The 20435-nt window shown below is 35.9% G+C and overlaps 1 protein-coding gene and 1 long non-coding RNA gene across 2 annotated transcripts; one reads left to right on the plus strand and one right to left on the minus strand.

The window, feature by feature from the left end:
* Positions 1 to 165: 165 nt before the first annotated feature.
* On the minus strand, positions 166 to 1731 carry LOC124454414. The gene is made up of 4 exons (XR_006951444.1): positions 1173 to 1731; positions 1034 to 1100; positions 781 to 917; positions 166 to 672 (listed from the first exon to the last, which is right to left on the minus strand). It is a non-coding gene; the product is annotated as an uncharacterized LOC124454414 (long non-coding RNA).
* Positions 1732 to 12228: 10497 nt separating this feature from the next.
* Positions 12229 to 13862, plus strand: LOC124454769. Its single transcript, XM_047005524.1, has 4 exons — positions 12229 to 12455; positions 12621 to 12867; positions 13179 to 13547; positions 13618 to 13862. Exons 1-4 carry the CDS (start codon positions 12264 to 12266, stop codon positions 13860 to 13862), a joined length of 1053 nt encoding a protein of 350 aa, XP_046861480.1. The 5' UTR covers positions 12229 to 12263.
* The last annotated feature ends 6573 nt before the right edge of the window (positions 13863 to 20435 follow it).

Here is a 20435-nt window from a genome sequence, read left to right on the forward strand (position 1 = left end):
AAAAATAACGATTTTATCATGCAACCTGCATGACATTGCATATTTAAGTTAAGAATTCCTGTTATTTAACAAACAAAGGCCTATAAATAAAAAACTACATGGTAGAATTTTTTTAAACTTTGCCATATTGTAGATATTCTTATTGTATAAAATATATCCAAAATCTGGAGAGTGCACAAAAAATTTATTAGTACAATTCACTTTTTACTAAATTGTTTAAAAATAGTAAACTCTGTTTGGTTGTTAGTACCAAATTAATTATGCAGTGACGTAACAGTGCTGGTTATTTTTTTTGAAAATTTGTTCTAGTTGCTCATCGCTTTAATTTTTCAAAATTTAGTGAATGAAGTAAATGACTTGTTTTTGGAGTAGTCGTGACCAAGTATTACTTTAATGCAGGACCTTTACGTCACGGTATAATTAGACATGTGCATTATTTATATTGTATTTTTACAGACTTACTAGATAATTACTTTACTTTATTATCTTATAATTAGAAATCGGCTATTATTTACCACAGTATTTTCCTTTCTATCGCAATTTTTTACGTTGTTGACACGATCAGAATATCGATTAACAATTTCAATTTTTCTGGAAATGTTCCTCTTGCATTCTGAACTTATATGAAGTTACTTTATGCCCGTTTCCGCTTTCTTAACACGTCACTTGTAGCTAAATAGAAATGCAGTTATTCATAGATGATTTAGTATTCTCAATGTATTCTCACAGGTTTATAATGCTTTAGTATATATTTTTTTACAATTAAAAATCAGCACTTACAATTTATCAGCACAAGTCCTCATTTTTGTCTTCCACAGTATGTTTTTGTTGATGTTGAAGAATTTAATTGTGTTAACAACGGTTACAATTGGAATATCCATGGAGAGATTTTTTTCTGAAAATGTTATTTATGTATACTGAAAGTAAATGAAAATACGTTATTGCAATAATTGTTAGAGACTTGAATTTGGTTTTCGGCAGATTTCAGCAATTACGTACTTGGCTTAATTAATCTGCTTTTACAGGTACATACCAGTAGTTTGAGGCACAAGTGGAAGCGGCTATTTTGTGCTGATCATGACATCAACGAACGTCGAAATCTGAAAAGATTTTACCATAAGACGTTTGTTAAATAACTGAGCGTGTTTTAAACATTCGTTACGAATACGTACTTTGCTTATTTTTGCTTCTCCAATCGATGCTTGCATTTCAATGGTCAGAATACACACAATACATATGTAATCAGCGGAAACGCGATTGCTCTATTCCAGTTTCTAGGCGAAGTGCCAAGTAAAACGTTGTTTCCATTCTTTTAGAATTTATAATTACAATTTTTTTGTGCTTTTCATTGATTTTAAGTGAATGGCAATAACATGTTCATTTTCACAACGCTGAAAGGAAAGCTGTGTTGAATTTTTTTATTTATTTCGCATGCAATAAAATATGGCTGGCGATGGCCTATATTGAATATATCTATATGTTATTTACATGAATGTCATTTTTTTGTTTGAGGCATTTTGTGCCTTAAATCGTACATGCGTGGATAAAAAAAATCGCTTCGTGATAGATATGTTGAGAGAGAAATACGTGCATTGCATATTAAGTCTTTATTGAAAATCTGCATGCCGTATTTCTCTCATTGTTTTTGAAAAATGGGTTAAGATTTGAGAACAGGGCCGAAACTAGAACGCTAAAGATCGCTAACAAACAAAATCAGTCGGACAGACCTGAATATACGAATATTCACCCCAAATGGACGTTTCATTTTCGGCCCTGTTTAAAAATTCCTAACTATGCTGCGACAGCGCGTTCTGTCAGTTTGAAAAACATCAAACATGAATAAAGCAGCAACAGCGCCAAATGAAATTGCGAGAACTTTCCAAATTTAGTGGGAAAGTTCTCGTTATTTCAAAACAAGTCGCTCACGTTGCGCATTCCTCGTAAGCTGCTAGTCGCGCATTGTAATTCTTACAGTGACTGATTCCACACATCACTTTTTCTTTGCTACAAAACGTTTTTCAATATCGTTTTTCAATTCACGTATTACTTCCTTTTCATTGTAATTAATAGCTCTTTCTATGCACTCCACATTGCAAGAGCATGTAAGGTAATTGCTGTTTTCAATGTCATCTCTAGTTGAGACGAAGCATGTGTATGTACCCTTAGTATTTGGTGTTAACTTAAACTTATGTATTTGCTGACGACCTACCACTTCAGATTGATGTCGCCAAATGAATTTTTTTTTCCTTTTGCTAAAGTACTGCAGTACAATAAAACTTCACCTTCAACATATTGTCGGTAGACTTCGGCAGTGATACACCGCTCTTTGCTCCTAATTTGTCTGCAAATTTCATTCAGTGTGTTGTCTTTCCTACCAATCAGTAACTCTCCAGCAATTTTGTTTCGGATGACAGTTATATCTTTTCTAGATGGGTTGAAAAACGCAAGCCCTAACAGATAACTGCAATACATTAAAACATACACCCCCACAACTGAAAGAATCTTGCTGGTAATTGAATGATTTCTCCCATATTACCTCAAAATTCTCAACTAGAATACGATTATTTATGATTACCTCGCATTTCCTTCGCCATTTGAGTGCAGCAGCAAAGAAGAACTTGATCAGTTTTACTGCTGTCTCGTTTTGCATCCCCTGTTTCAATGGGTCGTAGTAATGGATAGAGGTCTTCCAAATATCAATGATCATCACAGTCCAATGACCACATTCGTTTTCGTTTATTGGAATAATGACGTAGTCGTAGGTTTCGAGTTTGTAATCACTTTTCTTTTCAAACATCATTCTTACTAACTTCTTTTCGTCAGCGCGTTGTACCACGCAATGACGAAGCCTGGAATAGAAAAGTGTGTCGAATGCGAGTACACGGTTTCCATTCTCACGCGCAGCATTGACAATCAAATGAGTGTAAGCATTTATTATCTTATCATTCAACCACCCAGTATGTTTTACTGAATAAGTCTGGTTTAATAGTGGTTGCTCTAGAGTCTTGAAGTCTTCCCTTTCAGTTCGTACCCATGAGTTGCGTTTAAACAAATTGTTTTATTCTTATTGAGAACGTCGTAAAGTTGTTGAATTTCCTTCCAGCGTACTTCATTACTTTGTTTTCCTGGTACATCATATTTATAATTAGGTGACTCATTTTCTCGCTGAACATTAGCCTTTTCCTCGAACGTCTCATTACAATTCCCTGTTTCATCACCTTTTTCAAACTCATCTAATCCACAACCAGAACTTATCTGCGAAATATGAGCAAAGCCGTTTCCAACTTTTGTGAAAAAAGTTAAATATACTGTTTGTTGCGCTAGCAATTGCCACTCGCAAGTCACGTCACTACATCTGGTATCATCAATATGCAAAACTTTATTGTCATTAAAAATGAGAGCAGTATAATGACCACTTTGCACTCGCGAACCATGATGAAGAGCACAAGCACGAAGGTTGTAGTGGAAGGACTCTGGTCCTATTCTTAATTGATTTGGTAAATTTACGATCGCCTGATTTTTGCAAATACGTCCATTACCAAATTTGAATCTTGCAAAACATATAACCAGTGTTTCGGGAAGAAATATGAACTTTCGGTGTTGGAAATGATTTGTTTCTGACTTACACGAGCTGCAACAGGCATTTACTGTGTCCTCCAAGCAATTTCTAATAGCATTTTCTAAATCATCTATGCCGTTGCGTGGAGATACAATTAATGAAGTTTGTGTTTCGGGCATGCTATCTTCGAAATTACCACAGGACATGCATGTTTTCCTGGTTTGAGTGCCAATGTTGAATGCATCGCCGATGGCCGTTTCCTTTGTGTTGGAACACAGCCTTGTGAACGCTTCCTGTACGTCACATTGCTTGCCCAATGGAAAATTGTGTTCTTCTGTAAACGCGTTGTGGAAGACAGATGGATAAAAACTTGATCCCGTGCTATAATGCATCTCTTTCATGCTTTTCCTCAATGCGTTTGAAAGAGCACAATCAATTTGTTCTTTAACGTTTTCTTCTGTTTTACTTAAGAAAATACGTCTGATGGGCAAGACATACAAACATTGCAAAAGCATTAACCCAACAAGAATTTCTTTTGTTGATTAAACCACAGAAATTCTTACTTTGTTCTAGCAGTTTCAGGTCATTTGCTTTTGTTAAGTTGTGAATTACTACCTCCTTGCGACATTGTTGTTCTTTTGGCATTATTTTTTCCTCTTTCCTGTTTTTGTGCTGCACCGTCCATTCCTTTCCACATCCATTCGGTCCATTTTTGATCTCCTGCTCTCTTTCGCTTTTGACAAACGTTTCTTGCGCTTTATTTTTAGCTTCCTTTTTCTTCGACATGGATCAAGGTGTGCTTTGTTACGCGTTTTGTCCTTCTTTATCACCTGACCATCTTCATGTTTATTTTCTGCTAAATCGTCAATTTTCATCTTCGTAACTGCCACTTTGGAATAGGTACTATCTGCTTCGTTCTGTTTGTACGTCATATCACTCATAAACTTTCTTTTACCTGGTGAACTTCGCATCAATGTTGCATCTCTGTCTGTTTTATCAAGCAGCGTTTTGCTTTTGCTTTTATTTTCTTTAAATCTGGAGTTACACTCAGTGGAATTGATGGTGATTGTTGATACCTTCCAAGCTTTGGATTCTGCTTTGAGTTTCCGGATCTTTCTTACCCCATCTCTCTTGGCTTGTGTGATATGTCATTTCTGGCAAATCACTATCAGATTCATTGTTGCTCTCAGCGATATTCTTTGTCCTCTTTTCATACCTTCTCTTTTCTGTTTTTCAAGTAAACATGCAATCCATCACCATAATTTCGCTCACGACGTCGTATGCGCTCATAATTTTGCAGTACAAATACGTCAGCTCTTAACCGTCTTTTTCCAGGGAAGTCTTCCTGTTTGAGATTTCGCATAGCTCCTTCTATAGCCTTCAGTCTTAGCGTTTGCCGATGTGAACGACAAAAACCTACAAGAGCTACTTTCTTGAATTCCTCCGTTCTCCCCGTAGCGTGTCATATCTCCTAATAAAACACCAGACCACAATGCCATCTCACTCAAATACTTTGTAATGAAGCAGAGAAATTTGGGACAGTAGGAACGATTCTCATTTCCTGGTGATTCGCAGGAATTTTCTGAATCCTTCTCAACACATCTTTTAACTTTCCCAACGATGGTAGAAAAGAAATCGACAAAGGGTTGGAAGATGGGATCACTACACTGTTCTCACAGTCGCTGTAATCCAAACTGGTGTAATTGCTTTCCTTCTGAAATTCGGAAATGTTTACAGAACATAATTTGTCCATGTTTTGGATGCGTGCATTAACTCTTGCATATGCGTTCCTTAACACCGTTGTTTGCTTCTTGCTGCATAAGCATGTAATAATGTCTTCTAAAGTCGTTTGAAATTCGTGTAGAGTCCTGGCATTCACAAGCAAGGACATGGCGTACATGTTGAAACGATACCAATTTTCTTCTTTCTCCTTAAGTTCGTCTCCAGGCCGTACAAATTTTTCGGCAGAATCCAATTTTTTGAGATACCTGTGAACAATGTGCATGAAGTGACTACATCCAACATGAGGTATTGTAAGAGATAAATCATTGTCAAGACTTCTTCCATTGACTATCCTGAAAGCTCTCTTGAAGAATGCAGCCATTGATTCGTTATTGAATTCCTGCAAAACTGCCATTAACAAAGCCCTTGAATAGTCTGTGTTTACCTGCCTTGGAGATGATAGATGCCCTCTATAACTTTGATTCATCTCGCCGAAATCTTTCTAAAAATGAGCGAATATTTCCCGTTGTATGATCCGAAGTAATCATTTCTGCTACTGGAAACGATGGTTCATTTTCTACTGGATGGCGTATTACTAATGCATAATAAAGGACGCGCTTCCCGTTGTGATCAGCAACCAATGTTCCTGTTGCGTCAAGATAAGAAATATCATCCTTGCACCTATCGTGCCACAAACGCACTTGATTCTCTATCCACATGTGAACGATGAGAGGATACATTGCAATAGTATGTACGAAACCATCGTGGGCTTTTGATGGTGGAAATTCGCGTGCAGTTTCCTTTTCAACAAGCGTTCTTCTTATTTTTTCCAGAGAGCATGAAAGGTCTTTATCTTGTTGCAACAACTGTTTTCCTTCACTTGAAATTTTTCTCATTGTTTCAAGTTTATTGCCACAGCCTGTTCTATTTCCAGATGCCATTGCATCAGGGAAAACATCCAGTTTTCTCTTCTGATACATAACGGATGGCTTGAAGGCCACTGCAGAATTCTTCCCTGAGTTGAGCGCGTTCTTCTCCTTTAATGGGACGAGATTTTCTTTCACCATTTGTATGTTTGATGCTACCAGTGTATTTCACATGAACAATTTTTTGATGAAAATCATCTTTGCTCATTGCGAGAGTAAAGCGGCACGAACAGTCTTCAAATATACATCGACCATTAGCTTTGAAATAGATTTTGTAACGTCGCTTACGTGAGTTTTGTTTCTGAACATAATGCCTGTCGAAGATGAAACTGCAAAATGGATTAGATAGTTGCAGGTGTCCGGCAATTATCTTAGTCCAATTTTTTTGAAGGCGATTTGGTGATACATACGTGGGTACCATCTGCGACCATTCATCCTGACTTAGTGTAAACGATGCTTCTGATGGACATTCCGCAGTGAAGAATGAATCAAATGTTAGTTTTGGACAATCCATCATGCGACCTAAGGTGTCATGAGGAATTGGCAAAATGTTGACAGTTGGTGGTCTTACATGAACAGCTTCTTTTGCATCAAATGGTTTTTTGTCACTCCCGTTCTCATTCCCAATGGCTTTTTTGTCTTTGGAAACATACGTCAAATCACTCCTTTTTAAGCTGTTGATGTTATAATTCTGTATTAGATCGTCGTCTCTTATTTCTCTGAGCGTTATTGATGCGTCATCTGGCATACCATCATGCTTCACATCGTCTGCCATGTCCTCGTAATTAACGTCATCTGGCATGTCATCGTAATTCACGTCATCTGATGAATAAGAGCAAACTATATTTTCTTCTTTCCAAGCACCTTCAATCTCAGTATCTTGATTCTCCGCAGTAAATACTTCGTCATTTGTTGGCACATTTGGGCTGTTAGTCTGCTAACTTCTTGTATGACCGCACATTCATTTTCTTCAGTGAACAAATGTGTATTGGCTCGGTTTGTTTGTTTCGAACTATTTTGCTCATGTGTTACACTCTTGTCTTTCATCCAGCCACTTGTTTCCTCTTCCGTTTTCTTTATGCATACAGGACACATGAATGAAACACCATCTACACAGTTACTAAAACATTCTCCATCTTCTTTATTTTTCAAGTGCTCCAAACCAACGCATCTAGGATGATAGTACTTCATGCATCCTGCCTTCTCAAAATTACACACTAAATACCAGCCAATGTCTTCTCGTTGGCAAAAGCAATAAACAGCTTGTTCGTTGCAGTTCGGAGTGTACACTTTGGGGGCACGACGCTGCCTAGTAGAAACACGAATATGACTAGAGGGTGTTGCACATGCTGACTTTTTATCTTGGAGAACAGTTTCCAACGTCTTCACTTCTACTTGCATATTTTCGTCTTTCTTAACTTGTATTCTTGCAGACTTATCATTCTCCCCTAAACATGTCAATGGTGTAAAGTCATTTATGTCAATAAATACGTTCTTATCACCTGATATAGGAGCTTTTGTCTGCATCTCCTTTTCCCGTTTCTCATGTGATTGCATACGACTTCCCGGAATGCTAGAGCCAACAACCTACAAATATATAAAGATTATGACAGGAGTTTTACAATTGACCTGCGTTCTTTATTTTCATGCCTTGCTTGTAAATTAGCTTTGACAATAATAGAAGAAAAAATCTGCTCACTTTATTGCTGCATAGGACTTTTTTCTTGTCTCGATTCTGTAATGTTTCACTGAATGGGGGTGTCTACATATTAGCAAAGGACCGCGCATTAGCTGTAAGAAGGCTTTTGTCAATAAATTTTGTCAATTAAATAATGCGGTTAAACATATTTGTTAGCCTCATTCACGGCTTTATTAGGAAGTCAAGATTTTAGACGTTTTCTCGTTTCATTATCGCAAAACGTTTTTTTATTCAAATGAAGTGTTAGCTATGTCATTCAAACAATCACTCATGCATGAAATAAATTAAGTTGAAAATGTTTCCTTGATGAAGATAAAACAGACTAGTAAAATGAAATCAACTGAGGTCAAATTAAAGTCCGAAAAAATACAAATTATTTATGAACGCGCGAGAAACACGAAGATTTTTTGGCTTCAATTTTTTCTTTCAGACATCATGCCAGTTGTTTAAATATTGAGTTCACTGTTTGCATGCGCAATCGAGATTGCATCGTCATTGTAAAATAAGGGTTAATTACACAAACAATGTATTAATGTCTTATTCACAATAATTTACCTCCATTTTAGCGATGTTTGTTTGCCTTTGCTGTTCGCTCTCGTATGCATTCTGAAACCCTCCCCAATTTCGTTGCCACATCATATAAAGTATTTGCGTGAATTTACTAGGTTTGGATGTCCAAGCTCCTCCAACACTTTAGCCCAAAAACCATCAATTTTCCTCCACTTACATTCATGTATGTTGGCACAATTCAACGATACCATTATGGATGCAATTTCTTTAATGTTCTCCTTTAGAGCAAAACATCCTGCGACTTTTGCTTTTTGAAATCGTGTCTATAAATAGATAAGAAAGTGTCCTTAACAATTCATTCAAATAAACGCAAATTACGCAGAAAGAGAGAATTGGTACATACCGACATTTTATAAACGCAATGCAGTTAAAAATTCTGTAGTGTGTGAATGCTACATCAGGAAATGCAAATTGAAATAAAGTGAGTAAATCATAACGGTTTGGTTAATTCGGTGCCAAAAAATCAAAAAAGGCCCACTGCTTACCTGTTCAAAAAAGTATGTTTATCAGCAATGTAATTTTCAAAAGTTAACTATAACCGATGAAATGCTTTTGAATATACTTCAATTAATGAGAATATGGAGCTGTTATTGTTCTATTGAGATATGCAAATCATCCAAAAATAGCAGTGCCGTCATTGGCTATGTTGTTGTCATCTCGTCTCAAATCCTAACAACAAAGCATCCTAGAACATAACATCCTATCACTGTTCACAGCTTACAGACCAGCCAGACGTTGAAATCTGAACAGTTGAGTTAAAGTTCAAAAAAAAAATATGTCTTCGCCAATGGGTAATATTTTTGAATAGAAGAAAGAAAAGTTCATCAATATTTTTATATTTTCTTCTAACAACAAGACTTATTTTTTATTATAGATGCTGAAAAAATCGAGGAGGCAATGCAAGGAGTAGCTACCCCAAACAGTGGGGGGAAAAACGATAACATTGGACGAAGAAATGCTCCAAAGATTTCGCTGTAAATAAAAATATCCTTTCAAGTCATCTAATGAGCTTTATAAAATAGTTATATATTATAATTTTACAGTGTTTGAAGAATATTTGCGGAAAAATGGTGAGGTTCCGCCCAGCGAACAACAAGCTCCACGTACCCAAGGTGCAGTTTTATATTGAAAATAAATGTTGGAAAAACCTCATTTTTCTTAGCTGATAAAGAATTCTCTTCCATTTTAATTTTAGCTCCATCTATTGAGCATCAGGAGAAAACGGATCGACCCATGCACCAGGCGTCGACTCAGCCTCCATTTTTAAAAGGTAATTCATCTTTTATAGAAAGTAACGCTAGAACTATACAAGTAAAATGAGTGCGAACACTTTTTACAGATGTGAGATGCTTTATTTGTGGGCAGCTTGGCCACAAAAAATGGAGATGCCCACAAAACAACAGAAGGAAGCAACGGGGAAGAAGAGGGGGGCAAAAAAAAGTTATTAACATATATTAATGTATATGACTTAAAAATAAATAAAAACTTTAAATACTGTTGTCATCCAAATACGCATGTCGTTTGATTTACAAGTTAGACGCCTTTGTTTCCAATAAAACCGGAACCGCTACTTACTTACATATTACGGACATCTGTAACCATACATCAACGATGATTTTCGATAATGCTATAGACAGATTTTCGATATGTTATAGACAATATAATTATCTATATTCTGGCCAAGTTTAAAAAAATTCTACCGTGTAGTTTTTTAGCTATAGAGCTGTTTGTCGAATGTGGTGCCAACTTCACAGTTAATACCAGAGTACATTCTCAACGAATATTATTTCTTTTATTTTTTTGTGCCACCTCCAGATTTTGGATATGTTATAGGCAATACAAATATCTATAATACAGCCAAATTTAAAAAAATTCTACCGTGTAGTTTTATTTATAAGGCTTTCTTTGTTAAAGAACCGGAATTCTTAACTTAAATATATAAGATTATATTACGCGCATTCGTGTCATCCGACTTTGTCGATGATTTTCTATCATTTATTTTTTTGTGCCACCTCCAGATTTTGGATATGTTATAGACAATAAGAATATCTACATTACGGCCAAGTTTAAAAAAATTCTACCGTGTAGTTTTTTGTTTATAAGGCTTTGTTTGTTTAAGAACCGGAATTCTAAACGTAATTATATAAGATCATATTACATGCATTCGTGTCATCCGACTTTGTCGATGATTTTCTACAACTTATTTTTTTGTGCCACCTCCAGATTTTGGATATATTTTAGACAATATAATTATCTATATTCTGGCCAAGTTTAAAAAATTTCTACCGTGTAGTTTTTTAGCTATAGAGCTGTTTGTCGAATGTGGTGCCAACTTCACGGTTTATACCAGAGTACATTCTCAAGGAATATTATTTCTTTTATTTTTTTGTGCCACCTCCAGATTTTGGATATATTATAGACAATAAGAATATCTACAATATGGCCAAGTTTAAAAAATTTCTACCGTGTAGTTTTTTATTTATAAGGCTTTGTTTGTTAAAGAACCGGAATTCTTAACTTAAATATATAAGATTATATTACGCGCATTCGTGTCATCCGACTTTGTCGATGATTTTCTATCATTTATTTTTGTGCCACCTCCAGATTTTGGATATATTTTAGACAATATAATTATCTATATTCTGGCCAAGTTTAAAAAATTCTACCGTGTAGTTTTTATTTATAGGCCTTTGTTTGAAAAATTACATGGATATAGGAAGTTAATTATATAAGATTATATTACGCGCATTCGTGTCATCCGACTTTGTCGATGATTTTCTATCATTTATTTTTGTGCCACCTCCAGATTTTGGATATATTTTAGACAATATAATTATCTATATTCTGGCCAAGTTTAAAAAATTCTACCGTGTAGTTTTTATTTATAGGCCTTTGTTTGAAAATTACATGGATATAGGAAGTTAATTATATAAGATTATATTACGCGCATTCGTGTCATCCGACTTTGTCGATGATTTTCTATCATTTATTTTTTGTGCCACCTCCAGATTTTGGATATGTTATAGACAATAAGAATATCTACATTACGGCCAAGTTTAAAAATTCTACCGTGTAGTTTTTAGCTATAGAGCTGTTTGTCGAATGTGGTGCCAACTTCACGGTTTATACCAGAGTACATTCTCAAGGAATATTATTTCTTTTATTTTTTGTGCCACCTCCAGATTTTGGATATATTATAGACAATAAGAATATCTACAATATGGCCAAGTTTAAAAATTTCTACCGTGTAGTTTTTATTTATAAGGCTTTGTTTGTTAAAGAACCGGAATTCTTAACTTAAATATATAAGATTATATTACGCGCATTCGTGTCATCCGACTTTGTCGATGATTTTCTATCATTTATTTTTTTGTGCCACCTCCAGATTTTGGATATATTTTAGACAATATAATTATCTATATTCTGGCCAAGTTTAAAAAAATTCTACCGTGTAGTTTTTAAATTATAGGCTATTTAAGAGAAATGGAAAGTACACTGTAATATAAATCTTAGTGTTTTCTTCAATTTCTTGACTTTTATACATTTTTTGTGATGTTTAAGGACTGTAAAATAGTATTAAACAGTTAAGAATTATTTTTTACTGTTGTATTTGATGGAAAACGTGTTTTAAAGACGATTTTTTGATTTATCATTTTGAATGATAAATTTTAGTTGAATGTGGTGTTGAATGTTGTGATGAATGTTGTGTTGAATGTTGTGCCCAATGTGGTGCCAATTTCACGGTAGTGACAAACTAAAAGATCACAATATAGATATTGAAATCGTAATGTCGGTCCACAATACATTGCATCCACCCTGTCTTGCACCGAACCAAACCTTAAATGGCTTCATGGTGCACAAAGTGTTCAAAGATAAACCAATTTATGTCAGGCCATCAGTACAAATATTGGAACCATTAAGCAACAGAATCAACAAACCTGAACATTTGAATGATCAAGAGGACCTGTGTATTGTGCAGGTATGCTTGTTTTGTCTGCCTTTTCATTTTTTCAAATACATTCTGCTAGAAATAAATTCACGAATTAGTCATTAAACATCATTTTTTATTGTTTGTCCTTTTTTTCAACATTTTTTTCGTTGGAAAGGAAGAATCATGATAATTTTTTATTTTCATATGTAATAGGATGACTCAAGTGATGATGAGTTTCTAAGATCTGCGTTTACTAATGAACCTCCTTGCATGTCTTCATATCAACATCCTGGAGTTGAGGAACACAGTGAAATGGAAGTGACTAATAATCCACCTGCTCTCCATGAAACCTCTTTGCCATCTGTTGGTACTATTTCAGACTGTTCTCACAACAATGGAAATGTTCAGAATGAAGTTCAACCAGAAGATCCAAATTCTGTTGATATGTCCAATATTTCTGGTATGTTTGTTAAAACATTATTTTGCATCAAAATGAAATCAAAGGTTTAAGCTGGATTGTTTGCCTTTTGTTATTTGTGATATTTACATCATAAAGTTCTACTACTGAAGATTTTGCTGTCACACATGTTTAATGAATTATTTTTGAATTCATTTTGTTATTTGTAAATCAGTCTTTAGACCTTAGATAGACCTTTACTACATGTTTTTTCAAATTAAGCATTCCGCCCTTAATGGTGCATTATTGCTTAAGCCAGAGAAAAACATAGAGCAGGAGTACTCTTTTTTAATGGTATTCTTTTTCTTTTAAAGCTGTTGAAACTTCATCAGAAGTGCTTCTGGAAAATGAAAATCTGTCAACCCTTTTGGAAAGTGAAAATCTACCAACTAGTAACATTGTGATACACCGATCAAATCTTAAGCATAACATGATTGATGCATTTTGTGATGAAGAAATTTTAAATTCAATAGTTATAGTTAAAGTTATTCATGAGAGAGGGCAAATGGAGAAAGGTGAAGGGCGTGGAGTATTTAGAGATATACTTACAGGGTTTTGGCAGGAATTCTTTGTATCTGCTACAGTCGGTGCCAATGAAAAAATCCCAGCTATCCGGCATGATTATCAGAGTGAGCAATGGAAAGCTATTGCAAGAGTGTTTGTGTATGGTTTTCTCAAGAAAGGTATCTCCTATCCAGCTCTCACCTGCTTTTATATCTGTTTGCTTGTTTGGTGAATCTTGCATTACTAAAGCATTTCTTTTGGAATCTTTTAAGGCATTTTTGTCAGTCAGTGAGCAAGAAATAGTTAATGAAGTAGTTAGTGGGAATATGAGCCCCCTTGATGATGATGTTATGGAATTCTTAAGTAGCTATCAATGTTTTACCACTCCCAGTGAAAACAATATTGAAAATATTATTTCGCAGTTAGCTCATAAGAGATCATCCAAAAGCCCTGTTATATTGCAAACTGCTGGACCCCAATCTTATCCTTGCTAAAAAGATACATGCCATTTCAGTCACTTGAAAATTTGGTCTCGCTATATAATGAGAAAAAACCTAATGCAAAGAAAGTTGTGAAGCTTCTTGATGCCCATCCTAATACAGATGCAGAAAGGGCATGCTTAGATCACCTGAAAAGATTTATAAGGTCCATTGAAGGAAATATTGGTACTTTTTTGCAGTTTACAACAGGAAGTAATGTACTGGTTTGTGACAAAATAAGCATTTCTTTCAATAAATTGGAAGGTTTAGGCAGACGTCCTGTTGCACATACATGCACTCCTACTCTTGAAATTCCCAGCACATATCAAAGCTATAATGAACTTTCAGAGGACTTCTCAAACTTGCTGAGTAATAAAAATGCTTGGGCTTTTGACATTGTTTAAAAATATTAAGCGCATTACATTAAATGTTATTGCTCCATAAACTTAAAACTTGTTCTATTTTGTTATGTTAAAATTTATTTTATAAAGACCAGAATTTTATTCAGGATTGTTACAGAGGAAGACATTTTAAAATATTGTTGTATCTTATATATAAATGAACTTTATCAAACAGGCTGGTTTTTTCTTGTTCTTTTTCTTATGTTGTGTTTTCTAAGTTTCTGATCAACTTTTTTCTATCACCATCACAAAATTTCAGTAAGTGTTTGTAATGCTGCACAATAGAAATTGATGCCATAATTACCATCATTTGCCACTGGATTTGGAACAGTATTGTGGACAATGGACCACTGTTCAGGTGACAAAATAATTCTGCCCTCTGGGACAACAATGTTGTTATCTGTTTCAATGTCAGGAATATCTCCATCGAAGTCCACTCCATAAAATGTAAAGTCTGTAACAAGCTCATCCACTTGGTTGGGAATATTGCCAGAGTACCACAGTGTCATTGGTGACTTATGACCCATTGTTCTAAGTCCATGGTAGTTCCACTGACTTTCAAATTCTCGGTGATGCATTTATTCTAGGCAAGAACACTATCTCAAGAGCCAACAAATGTGCTTCATTATCTACATCCAGTAAACCACTATTTTCCATTGTAATAAACAAGTCCTTGTATAAAGCTCCCAGTACTCTATTCACTTCTCGCCACAACCGTTCAATACGTTGGTTGTGAACACTGGTACCTGCAATAAAGCTTCCTCTTCCAGTGCCTCGAGTTGTAATCATGAACTTTGCAATCTCAACGTTTTCCACTCCGCGGTCTGCTCAAACACGTGAAGGAACACCAAATTTTTCATTACCTTCGATAAAGAACTGTACAGCAGTAGTTGCTAAGTTGTTAGTAGAACATTTTAAATAAATGATAGCTCGACTGTAGCCATCTATACAACCGTGAAGTACAAACCTCCACTGTATAAGTTTGTGGTTGGTATCAACGTGCCATAACTCATTTGAAGCACATTGTACATTCTTCTTTGGATAGTAACACGCTTTCTTACAGCCCTTCCCACAGGATCAAGTAAACGAAGGCATTCTCTCACTCTGTTCCTTTGTACAAAAATTTGACGAGCAACTAAGCCTCCTCGAATATAAGTTTCGCCAGCATATGGAGTTTGCTGTAGTATACTTTCTATAACTGATTTCAATTCGGCGTCAGTGATTTCAGAAAATGTTTGCGATATGTTTAGCTCTTGGCGGTAGTTGTACAGTGTCCTTTCGTTTATACCCAGCGTTTCTGCGATTGATTTCCAATTCATACCCGTTTCTCGTAATGTTTCTATTTGCTCTTTAGAAACAACATATTTAGGCCTTCCACCAGTGAACTGTCGACTCAAAGTTAACCTATTATATGGAAGTTGTTCACGACATTGCGACTGCACTTCACTAACAAGGATGTGTAACTCTCTGACTAAATTCTCAAATAAACTCTTTAACTCTTCGTGGCCAAATTTGGATTCAATAACTGATTGAAGAGCAAAAACAACGTGAAAATGTCCCTCTAACTTTCTACATACATATTCTTTCGCGTTGGCATCTTCACTATCACGCGACGCAATAACTAAACAAGACTGTAGGGAAGTAAAAAACGCTATAATATCTTGAACATCCGCCATTACGCCATTGCCATTCGTAGCATATCAGAGCGCTGCTTGAAGTTGCAAAGAACAGTGCTATGAACCATGGTATAACTATAAATTATGTTGTTACGACTGGCATTTTATTTCTCGACCGATATTTTTTTTTTCGACCGGGATTTTTTTCTCGACCGAGATTTTTTTCTCGACAGAGATTTTTTTTCTCGACCGAGATTTTTTTCTCGACCGGCATTTTTTTCTCGACCGGCATTTTTTTCTCGACCGGGATTTTTTTCTCGACCGGGATTTTTTTCTCGACCGGGATATTTGCTTTTCTGAACTACCATCTGCAAATTCTCAATGATAAACACGTGTTTCTCAACATCGGTTTGCTTTCTCAACGGAGGTTTTTTTCTCGACCACCTTTTTTCCGAAATGGCTTGCCATACTAAACCGTTCTCTGCTCGATCGTCGGTCGAACAGAATGTTATCGTTCATGAACGGCCTACTCCTGATTTAATTATCCAAAATAAGGGAAGAGCATTTCAGAGAGATTGGTATGAGGCGAAGGACTGGCTGTGTGGCAGTACAACCTTGCAGAAAGTGTTTTGTTGGCCATGTCTAATGTTTTCCCCAAAAACATCGCCATCGTGGACTAAGAATGGCTACAACGATATGCGGAGTATTAAGTCTGATGCTAAGAAGCATGAAAAATCTAAATCGCATTTGACTGCATTTAAGACATGGAAAACGTATGGAGCTAGTGAACGAATTGATTGTCTTATGTCCCTCGCTAGAAGAAATGGGATTCAGCGTCACAATGAGGAGGTAAGACAAAATCGAGAAATTTTAAAAACTGTTACTGAGGCCGTGCTGTATTTGTCAAAGCAAGAGTTGCCATTTAGAGGTCACAATGAGTCCGAAGGTAGCTTGAACAAAGGTAATTATAGAGAGTTGCTCGAATGTTTTGCTAAGTTTGATTCTGTATTTGAGCGTCGACTGCACAGTAGACTAGCAGAATCTGATATAGTTGGTGACAGAAGATTTACTGGAGTCTCCCCAGAAATTCAAAATGGTCTTATCAGCTGTCTTGATTCAATTATTGAAGATGAAATCAGAAAGGAAATAAATGATTGCACATTTATGAGTATTCAGGTTGATGAAGCATCTGATGTCTCCACCAAAGAGCAGCTAAGTGTTATTGCTCGGTTTGACAAAGCAAGTGAAATTATGGAGAGGCAATTAGGATTTGTGGATGTAAGTATGAACAGAAATGCCACAGCAATATCACAAGTTGTCAAAGATAAACTTGGTGAGTATTCTAATATAAAAGAAAACTGGTTTTACAAACATATGATGGTGCTTCTGTCATGTCTGGCCATATCAATGGTGTTCAAGCATTGGTTCGACAAGAGTATCCTTTTGCTCATTTTGTTCATTGTGCAGCTCATAGATTGAACCTGGTCCTATGCCAGTCAGCCTCATCAATTTCTCCTGTTAAAATCTTTTTATTAATATAGCTACATTCAGCACATTTACAAGCAATGCCCCAAAAGAAAAGCTTTTCTCACATCTAACAACCTTGAGTTTCCTGCCCTGGTGAAACAAGATGGTATTATCGCTCTAGATTAATCAATGTATTGCACAAAAACTATGAAAAACTTTTAGATATTTTTGAGGGGTACTTGAACAACCAGCTGGGTGGGATGATGAGTCATTAAGTAAAATAAGTGGCTTACTGCATTATCTTGATAGCTTTCTTTTGTTTTCTAGTGTGTGTTTTTTACAGGATTTTAGAACAGTCCACAATTTTGTATTCCATTCTTCAAAATAGGGAAACCCATTTTAACTATGGCATAAGCAAGATTGACAATTTCAAGCAGTTTATTGTGTCACTTCGCACAGATCAAGCTTTCACCGAGTTTTACCAAACTGCACTAGAAAAAGTAGGCCCACCAGCAACCAGAGCAGATAGTAGATACAATTACAAACAGCTTTATTTTGAGATTATTGATTCCATTAAAGGCATGTTAAGTGAACGATTTCAAGATATTAATCAGTTCTGTTTTTTAGACCTTGTAAATCCTAAACTATTTACTACATGGAAGGGCATAGTTCCACAGGAGAAGATCAATCTTCTCAAAGATAAGTATAGTCCTCTTTTGACATCCAAACTTTGGAGAGTCAACTTTCCTTCATTTACAACGACAAGGACTTTCACAAAGAGTGCAGTAATGAGGTTCTTAAATACATCTTCAAATTTAATCTCCAGTCGAGTTTAGGTCAAGTGGTAAATTTGTTAAAATTGAATGGTGTGTTGGCAGTGGCAAGTGCTTCAGTAGAGAGGTCGTTTTCTTGCTTAAAAAGGGTAAAAACTATTTAAGAAATAGAATGGGTCAAGGTCGGCTTAGCTCTTTGTGTAGAATATCTATTCACAAAGATATCATTGAAAAGAAAGAGGAATCAGAGGTGTTGCATAACGAGGTGGTTGAAAATTTGTAGAAAACCCAGGAGGCTGGCCTTTCTTTATAAATGATGAGTATAGTATGTGTTTTGATATTTGTTCGTATAATACATGGTACTTCATTGAGAAAATTAAGCATAACTTTAAAGAATAAAGCCATCCCTGTCTACTTGCCCCAATCTAAACAAGTTTAAACTAACAAGTAGAATGCTAAGAAAAATCTCTCTCTATGCACTTTAGAAGTGTCGTATACTATATTATTTTTTGTGCTAATACAAATTTCTTCTGTTTATGCAGGGGCAGTGATGAGTAAATTATGTTTTAGGGGACAAATGTCTCCTGCGTAACGTTTCTCTGAGCCACCTTTAGTACCCAGGGACGCCGGAACGGCAAAAGGGCAGGAGGGGCAAGCCTTTGTGGAAGGGCACATTAGTGAAATATACTAAAAATGATCTTATATTGATAAACAGCAAAGAGATGTGCTACATGCAATACACTGTACAGAAGCACATGTCTGCAGTGTTGGTCGATTAATATTAACGATGATATAACTATCAAACGATGTAACGTCACTAATTCACAATTTGTCATGTATTGTATTTTCCAAAATATTTAATTCTTCTTTCATTTCTCTGTGAAAACTCTTTGGCAATTACGTCTATTTCCACCATATCCATGTGTTGCTTCTGAATATTGGAGAACATAATATCATTCAGATGATTTCCTTCAGTGTTTGACGCAGCCATGTTTTGAGACGACGCATTACGCTGAATGTGCGTTCGCACGAGGCAGATGAGAGTGGCACTGTGTAGTATAGTATAATTAGTTTGTGGATCTCTGAGCACCTTTTCTTTGCTGACGGCATGGCATTCAGTATCTCTGCTATTGTTGAAATACGTGACTTCTGTTATTTTTTCTTCTGATCCATGTTGTAAAGCCCAAGAATGGTGGGAAGATCATCAAGCCTTTCTTAGAGCATCTTTATCAATCAAAGAATTGCTTAATCCATCTAAAGATACTCCTTCTTTCATAGAGTTAAGTAACAGTTTTTCGATACATTTGATCTGGAAAGATCGTCTTGTTCAAATCGCGATCCTAGACCTGAGATGATTGCATCAATGGTTTGTAATGAGGCTTGCATTGGTGTTATATCTGCACTGTTGTAAACTGAGGCATCTGTGACGTGAGGGCTTTCTGTTATTAACATTTCTTCATTATTCATCCATCTTGGAACTTTTCTTAGTCTAGTGCCAGTGCCAAAATTTCACTAAATTCCAGTGAAACGACATCATAACACGAAGAACTTTAGCGTCACAAGTGTAACGCTCAAACTCTTCTTCGCTTCTCATCTCATGAAGACGTTGCAGGACATGTCTTATTGAAAAATAGAGCGTACTCAGCTGAAATATCAACCGCTTTGAGCTCTTTAGAAAGCTTCTCGAGTAGCTTCAATAGCTTCTTTGTCGTTTAAATTAAAGATGACGATTAAGGAAGACAGTTGTCGCCTTAATATTCCTCTAATCTTGCTTTTGTGTCTGCCGAAATGCTAGGATCTTCCTGCAATTTTCAAGGGTTGCATGTAGTTCAGCCGATTTCTAGAAGATGACGTCAGCAGCCTTTACTCTTGTTGTCCATCTGTTGTAGAAAGACTTTGGAGTCGTAGAACTTGTAATCGTTTGTTCCTGTTCTTTCTAAAATCTGCCTGTATTTCTTCGAACAATAAAATACGTTTTGATGGCACCTACGATTGCATTAGGGATTGGCATAAATCCAGTGATGTAGACAATAAATTAGATTGCTTAGCTGCATCCTGTATAATAAGTTCATTGCAGTGACTGAAACAATGAACATAAATTGCGTTTGGTAATATCTTCCCTTGAGCTTTCTTGAGGGATTTCATTGCTAGCCCCATCAAAGCCCATAGCTTCCAAAGCCAAATGTTAAAGGAAACTAACATAGTTACGACATTTATTGCTAAGCCAAAAAGAATGAAATATACCACAACGGTTAAGTAGTCTTTATCTTGGATTAAAAATAAACTTTCAACCTGTAAGCACACTTTTGCCCCCTGCCCACCTCCAGAAAG

The sequence above is a fragment of the Xenia sp. Carnegie-2017 genome, unplaced genomic scaffold (genome assembly GCF_021976095.1).
Source record: "Xenia sp. Carnegie-2017 unplaced genomic scaffold, XeniaSp_v1 HiC_scaffold_3, whole genome shotgun sequence".
Classification (NCBI taxonomy): domain Eukaryota; kingdom Metazoa; phylum Cnidaria; class Anthozoa; order Malacalcyonacea; family Xeniidae; genus Xenia; species Xenia sp. Carnegie-2017.

Excerpts from the sequence above, each read along its gene's own strand:
- LOC124454769 (XM_047005524.1), top strand. The coding sequence starts at position 12,264 with ATGTCGGTCCACAATACATTGCATCCACCCTGTCTTGCACCGAACCAA. Across the intron at positions 12,868-13,178 it reads TGATATGTCCAATATTTCTG|CTGTTGAAACTTCATCAGAA; the intron begins GTATGTTTGTTA and ends TTTCTTTTAAAG. Across the intron at positions 13,548-13,617 it reads GTATGGTTTTCTCAAGAAAG|CATTTCTTTTGGAATCTTTT; the intron begins GTATCTCCTATC and ends GCATTACTAAAG.